General features: G+C 35.8%; 1 protein-coding gene across 1 annotated transcript; it reads right to left on the reverse strand.

Annotated features, from left to right (window-relative positions):
• Positions 1-249: 249 nt before the first annotated feature.
• chrna1 (cholinergic receptor, nicotinic, alpha 1 (muscle)) lies at positions 250-7,045 on the reverse strand. Its single transcript, XM_016267001.1, has 9 exons — positions 6,935-7,045; positions 5,522-5,664; positions 5,024-5,068; positions 4,443-4,552; positions 4,111-4,306; positions 3,774-4,011; positions 3,304-3,527; positions 1,159-1,398; positions 250-1,012 (listed from the first exon to the last, which is right to left on the reverse strand). The coding sequence occupies exons 1-9, from the start codon at positions 6,978-6,980 to the stop codon at positions 884-886; spliced, it is 1,371 nt and encodes a 456-aa protein (XP_016122487.1). The 5' UTR covers positions 6,981-7,045; the 3' UTR covers positions 250-883.
• Positions 7,046-7,460: the final 415 nt, after the last annotated feature.

The raw sequence follows: 7,460 nt of genomic DNA on the forward strand, positions 1-7,460 counted from the left end.
AACATCTGTCAAACTCTGCACACAATGTATGACAGAAAAGCTTAGCACTGTGTGAATACAGGAAACATGTAAAAGATCTTCAAAGAGATTCACTTATAGTTCACAAATTTATGGTCATAGTGAGAGAGAAAAAATGCCTGGAACATAAAACATTTGCTGAACCACTAAAGCCAAACTAATTTTTAGGCATAAAAGCAATAATGAAAGAGAGAGCGAGAGCCCAAACACTGTGATATTACCAGTATTTATTATGCATTACAAGACAAATGTTACATTTTTCAGTCAGGCCCATATGCTTCATCAAAAAGCATGTTTAAACTAAAAATAAACTTAAATTAAGCATTAAATACGTATATGTATAATAATATATTTGACCAAATACATATGTCAGAGAAATGTAACAACAGCAGCAGCATCAACTTTAACCATTTGTCTGCTATTTAGGTTTAGTTAATGTGCAGTTAATCAAATACACTTTATTCATTCTTTTCTCTTTAAATATCTAACCATTCAAGTACATTGGTTACCATAGAACACACAGACCAAGAAAAATGAAAACAAATCAAACAAACTGAATAAAATATAATATACTCCTATGCAAAATAAATGCCACAATAAATGCCTTTCTCATATTTCTCTGCTTCTGTGCTTAATTCTGTTTAAGTTCTGCGGATGCACACAGAATTCTGAGGTTAGGAGCGAGCAACTGTATTAACAGGAATACTTTAAATGAAGAGAAACAAACAGTGTGTATGTTTTATTTTCCAGTTGTTGAATGAGCTCACTGTTCCATTAACATCTGGTCTGATCGGGCATCTTTGCCTCTTTGCTACAGCTCAGCAGAGAGTCAAGGCACCATGGCTTCATTCGGGCCTTTGAGCTCTCACAGCATGCTGAGCTCGATCAGGCGTCCGGCAAACACTCCTAGTGTACCAATAATACACACAGCCATAAACACACATAGAAGAATGTGATCCAGGACCATAGCGACAAATTTCCATTCCTCTGCGGCCTAGATGAACAGACAGAAGGAAAGACTCAAGTAGTCAGATGAAGGTAGAAAAGGAATATAGAGTAAAACAAAACTTCTAAACTTATTTTCAAAGAGACGCAAACGTTTCAGAAATAACAAAAAATTATGCTGGTGAATGTTCTCACATTGTTGGACTCCTCGTCGCTCTTCATGGTGTCTGCGATGTATTTAACACCCTCGATGGCACTACGTACATCAGGATTTTTGGTTATGGGAGAGTGGTAAGTGACAGAAGCAGGCATGGGTTTCCCTGAAATGTCAGAGATGTCAAAATCTGCAGGAAAGAGATGCTTTTCCTGTCGTTCCTGGGATGGCCGCTTCATAGTGGAGAAAAACATCAGGTTTGGAATGGTGTCTATGAAGATCTGTGGGACAGTGGAGAAAGTCAAAGTCATTCATCTCTGATCAGAATCTCAACAGGATAGCTCAAAGTAAACAAAAAATACCCCCAAATATATGTAAAGTTTAGAAACAAGTAAAAACCTAAAAAAGAAAAGCATAAATAAATAAATAAAGTATGTGTTCCACTAGCAGGACTGCAAAAATAATGATTCCCATGGCTGGAAAATCTGGATTTTGAATGTAACTATGTAACTTCCCAAAAAAAATTACCTTTGTTAATTGAGTTTTCAAGGTAAAAAGTAAGTGTCTAAAATGCTGTGGAAGAAATCATCCGCCGTTACTAAAATGTTAATTTTATTAAGTAAACTTAAGAGAAGTTCAAGTATATTTTCCAATTAAGTACACTAAAATAAATGTACTAGTAGTATACTTGTAAGTGTACTATTTCAATACTTCTTTGGGTGTAAACTGGCCTGTTTTAGTTTATAAAGTTAAATTTTTTTAAGTGTACTTTAGGTGTAACAGTGGAGAAAGTCAAAGTCATTCATCTCTGATCAGAATCTCAACAGGATAGCTCAAAGTAAACAAAAAATACCCCCAAATATATGTAAAGTTTAGAAACAAGTAAAAACCTAAAAAAGAAAAGCATAAATAAATAAATAAAGTATGTGTTCCACTAGCAGTCCAAACAGGACTGCAAAAATAATGATTCCCATGGCTGGAAAATCTGGATTTTGAATGTAACTATGTAACTTCCAAAAAAAAATTACCTTTGTTAATTGAGTTTTCAAGGTAAAAAATAAGTGTCTAAAATGCTGTGGAAGTAACCGCCCTTACTAAAATGTTAATTTTATTAAGTAAACTTAAGAGAAGTTCAAGTATATTTTCCAATTAAGTACACTAAAATAAATGTACTAGTAGTATACTTGTAAGTGTACTATTTCAATACTTCTTTGGGTGTAAACTGGCCTGTTTTAGTTTATAAAGTTAAATTTTTTTAAGTGTACTTTAGGTGTAACAGTAGTAAACTGAGAACACAACTAGTTAACGTGTTTATTTTGTATTCCAAATACACTGTCTATGAACTATACTATAAGTGAAAGTATAGATATACTGTTGATATACAATTTACTAGTTACATGCTTCCATCCTCCTTTTTTAGTAAACTACTAGCGTAGTAGTTTTTATACTAAAAATACTTCTAAGATTTCAAGGGAACTTACTGTAATATACTTTTTTACTATTTATGTATTTGTTTATTATGTTTACTATATATTTATATATACCAGTATATTCATATATTTTACAATGGGGAAAATATTTATTTGATCCCCTGCTGATTTGCCCACTTACAAAGAAATGAAGGGTCTGTAATTTTTATACTAGGTTTATTTTAACGTATCGAGACAGAATACCAACCAAAAAATCCAGAAAAAACACATTATATAAAGGTTAGAAATTGAAGCATAAAACATGCTAAAACATTAGGTCTGTTACTCTCACTCTAACACCATGAAAGAATTGTCAATAAAATCAACCAAATGTTTATTTGCTTAATTTGGTCAATAGTGCTGTGTAAAAAAGATCAGGTTCCGTTCCACGCGTGTACATTTACGCAGCTATTCCACTTCAAAGCTGACTTGTAACTATAAATTTGAATATGTAAGTTTATCAGACATAAACATATTCTGAAAGCCAGAACGTGTGGAGAAAAAAAAGGATTTACCAGGATACTTTATCCCAACTACAAGCCAAGCATACTTAGGATACTTAATTATATATCTATATATCTAATTATATTTCTATCTTAAACAATTTTGCTAAGACTGAAAGTATACTCTCTTATTTATAATTTAAAATAAGCATGCTAACACAAACATACTTGAACACAGAACACAAAAGGAGAAGCTACTCTTTTCCATACATACCTTGCGCACCCAAGCGGGCATGGTGTGTGTGCTGGGGGAGCGGTGGTGTGTGTTGATGACAATCACAGTGATGATGATGGAAGCAATGACAAAGATCATAGTGAAGAGCATGTATTTGCCGATGAGTGGAACAGCACTGGAGGTGGAGGGGATCAACTCAACAATCACCAGCAAGAACACAGTCAGAGAGAGCAGGACAGAGATGCTGAGGGTCATCTTCTCACCTAGACAGAATCAAGTAAAGTTTAAAACGTCCATCAAGCTCCAAATAAAAATAAATAAATAAATAATCAGATTGTGATCAAGTACTTAGGCATTACCCCATGATTTTTAATATATTTAAATATATTACCAGAACGTTTCCAACAAAAATAATTAGTTACCATGATATAAAACAAAAATACACTATGATATAAGATTTGGTTCCTACCGCGTACCCCTACATACAGTACAATAAAACACAGGGTTACCAGAGTCTGTGGGCAGGTAGAACACAAGCCCAGTGAGGAAGGAGAACAGCATGCAGGGGATGATGACGTTCACGATGAAATAAAGTGGGAGGCGGAGCAGGAGGAAGTGATAAGTGATATCAAGGTAAGGTGTATCTGGACAGCAAGCGTAATACACCCAGTGTTTCCAACTCCTGTAATCCTTCATCACCCACTCTCCGCTCTCCATGAAATTACTTAGGTCCGGTCTGTCACTGTCCTACACAAGCACAAAAAAATGTATGAATAAACTATATATACAATAAGTAATGTACGAATATTCATGCATCTTGATGATCATGTGTGGTGATATAGTTACTGGGTTGACAATGACAAGGTTGCCATCATAGGTCCACGTTCCAATTTTCATGCTGCAGTTTTGCAGGTCGAAGGGAAAGTGAAGGACCACGATCTCACAGTAGCTCCTAAAAATTGCTGGAGGAGTCCATGTTATCATACCCGTGTGCTCCAACAAGACCTTTGTCTCATGGACGATGGCAAAGTCTCCATCAGCACTGCACAAACACATACACCAATAATGAAAGATATCAGAGCAGGTATATGCATTTTTAAGTACAGTAATATTACATGATGGATTCACACTATTGTACAGGTGCAAAGAGTGAAAGTTCTGGACAAAGTGACTCATACTTGTTATAAAGCACTAAATCCGGTTTCCAGATGTCAGTGGAGGGAATTCTGATCTTCCTGATGCCACCGTAGTCGTCAGGATTCCACTGCAGATTCACATCTTTCCATTGCTGAACATCAGATAAGGAGAAAAAGATATCTGTATTAATGACTCCTGACTGCTCCAAGTAGGTACTGTCATGAAATATTTCAATTTTGAAAGATTTATGCAGTACAGCAGCATTTCTTGAACTGCCTTTAATTCATTAAAATTAATCAACAAAATTACTGCAAAATGTAATCAGAATCATCATAAAAATAATAAGAAAGGCAGATCCATTAAAACATGAAAATTACATAAAAATGTCATTTTTAATGCAATGATTTCTTACTTTTCCTTATAAGTTGAAATGTGACCTCAACATGTCTTCATAGATTTCATGTGGCACATTAAAAATGTTTTTGTTAAAGTACCAAATCTGTGTTTTAAACATTACCTAAATCTCCGTTTTTGTACATATAGATCAATTTTCCCACAGCAAACACCTTGATATCTACTTATAGCAGCGCACAGGAAATGAAACGGCAGCTAAAACCCGCACCTGCTTTAGCCGTACATTACTGTTGACAATCTGATTCACTTCATCCTGTATTTAAGAAAGGAAGGAAAGATAATGGAAGGCAAGAGAAAACAAAAAGTTTATTTGTGCAATGTAAACCTTTTTTAACATATGGATAAAACATGCATCTGATATCAAGAAATAGAAATGAACAGAGATATAATTTACCACGCTGATGAGCTGAATGAGTTGTAGTCCCACAGTAACCACCACTGGATCCTTAAAATGGCTAACAGGACGAACAACCTTGTTATATCCAGTAAACAGAGACTTTACCAATCTTGTCTCATCTTCTGAGCACAGTGCTGGTCCTGCAACACACACATGCACACACACACACACTATTAATAAGAAAGGAAGGAAAGATAATGGAAGGCAAGAGAAAACAAAGTTTATTTGTGCAATGTAAACCTTTTTTAACATATGGATAAAACATGCATCTGATATCAAGAAATAGAAATGAACAGAGATATAATTTACCACGCTGATGAGCTGAATGAGTTGTAGTCCCACAGTAACCACCACTGGATCCTTAAAATGGCTAACAGGACGAACAACCTTGTTATATCCAGTAAACAGAGACTTTACCAATCTTGTCTCATCTTCTGAGCACAGTGCTGGTCCTGCAACACACACATGCACACACACACACACTATTAAGTTGCTCTGTGAGAAAAAGTTATCACCCCACTCCTCTTACTCACACACAAACACACGCATACATCCTAAATGGCACAGAGGATTAACGTTGATGGAGTCAAGCAACTGCAAATGAAACACACACACACACAGCTGAAACACTAAGACATGCAATCGATGTCTGAGTAATGTCACTATTCTTTTATAACCAGAACTAATAGAAGTAATGCTGACATTCTGCATGTAAATAATCAACCTACTCGGGAAACCATTTTGTTGAGAATAACGAAAGTAAAAAGAATCCATATTTCTATATGTTCATGACAGAATGTGACCATTTCATTGGAATGTTGGCTTGATTTCAACATCAGGGGGCTGTCTCATAAAAAAAAGTTTACCAAACAAGACAGGCTCATTTAAGTTATTCTGACTTATTTTGAACCAAATTAACTGCCAATAAGTCAGACTAACTGAAATAAGCCTGGCTTATTTGGTAAACTTGCTTTATGAAACAGGCCCCTGGACTATTGTTTCATTAGTTTGAGTACTAGTCTGTTGAGTGTACTTACACAGGTAAATGAGTGAGCTTTTAAGTCCACATTTACATTTACAGTATTTTAGATAAAACAACAAAAAAAGAAGAAGAAGAGAAGCTATTTCCGGTTTAAGTTTAGGCCACAACCGGTATAGGATTCATAGTTGTATCACTTCTCCCTGCTGAATAGAGTCTTGATTTCAGCCTCATCCAGAGGTAGGGCAAAAAAAGAAACAGAAAATATATAGAGAGAGACGAGATGGGAATATTTGTCAGCAAATAGCACAAAACTGACCGCTGACACACTGATCTCACATCAGCCATAAACCACTTGAATGAGGCCGGCAGGCCGCGCACTTGCGCCTGTCAATCAAACAGGACTCACAGTATGCATACCATCCACGCAGCATAGAAATCTTTTAAAAGGGGTTGTTTAAAAGCTAAAAAGTTCGAACATAACAACAGTGTATCTCTATGGAAGTGAACTTGTATCGGTTTCCAACAAAAGTACGATTATTTGTTTTCTGTACTGTACTTGTCACGGAGGTTATTTCTAGGTAAGTACACTCTTCTTCTCCATAATAGCTTAGATTTAGAATATCGGTTGAACTGAAGACTTTATCAGTGTATTTGAAGTCATGGTAAACTTAAAGAGTTTGATGTCTATAGGGCAGTTTTCCCTTGTAAAAATTCTAATATAAATCAAAGTGGTTACTCACCAAATAGAAACGCCCAAATTGGTAAAATCAGTATGAAGTTATTCATCTCCTTGTTATGAGTAAGAAAGTCCGTGTGGTCGACTGAAGCACCTCGTCCTGACTGTAGCTGAACTCTCTGTGTGTGTGTGTGTGTGTGAGCTGCAGTATTGTAAAAGCTGCATGAGCTGTCAGTCAGAATCAGCGCGAGACAAACATTGCTGGGTTTAAACTTAAAAGCGCTATGCACAACACTCTCTAACGTCTTAAATGTAACCCTTTTAGCTGATCCAACTTTGTTAGTTGTCACCGTGGTCTTTAAGAAAAAAAAGGCTAAAATATGTGCACTTAATATTAGTTACTTTTCCCTTTGAAAAAGTTGCAGGATTATAAAAATGCATTCTAATCTTGCCCTTGTTGCCCCTTGCAGTTGCATCAACTTAAACGATCAACTCTCATAGAAGCAGCATTTACTCATACTTTTTTGTATTTTTATTCCGTGGGGGGGGGGGGGGGGGGGTTTTTTTTTGTGTCTTTTTGAGGGGGAAAT

This window comes from Sinocyclocheilus grahami, unplaced genomic scaffold (assembly GCF_001515645.1).
Source record: "Sinocyclocheilus grahami isolate Dianchi unplaced genomic scaffold, SAMN03320097.WGS_v1.1 scaffold34.1, whole genome shotgun sequence".
Taxonomy (NCBI): Eukaryota; Metazoa; Chordata; class Actinopteri; order Cypriniformes; family Cyprinidae; genus Sinocyclocheilus; species Sinocyclocheilus grahami.

Bases quoted from the DNA above. Each gene is read 5' to 3' on its own strand.
- chrna1 (XM_016267001.1), bottom strand. From the start codon at position 6,980: ATGAATAACTTCATACTGATTTTACCAATTTGGGCGTTTCTATTTG. The intron at 5,069-5,521 runs GTAAATTATATC...TCTTAAATACAG, and splicing joins TCATTCAGCTCATCAGCGTG to GATGAAGTGAATCAGATTGT. The intron at 3,528-3,773 runs GTAACCCTGTGT...GATTCTGTCTAG, and splicing joins CTACCTGCCCACAGACTCTG to GTGAGAAGATGACCCTCAGC.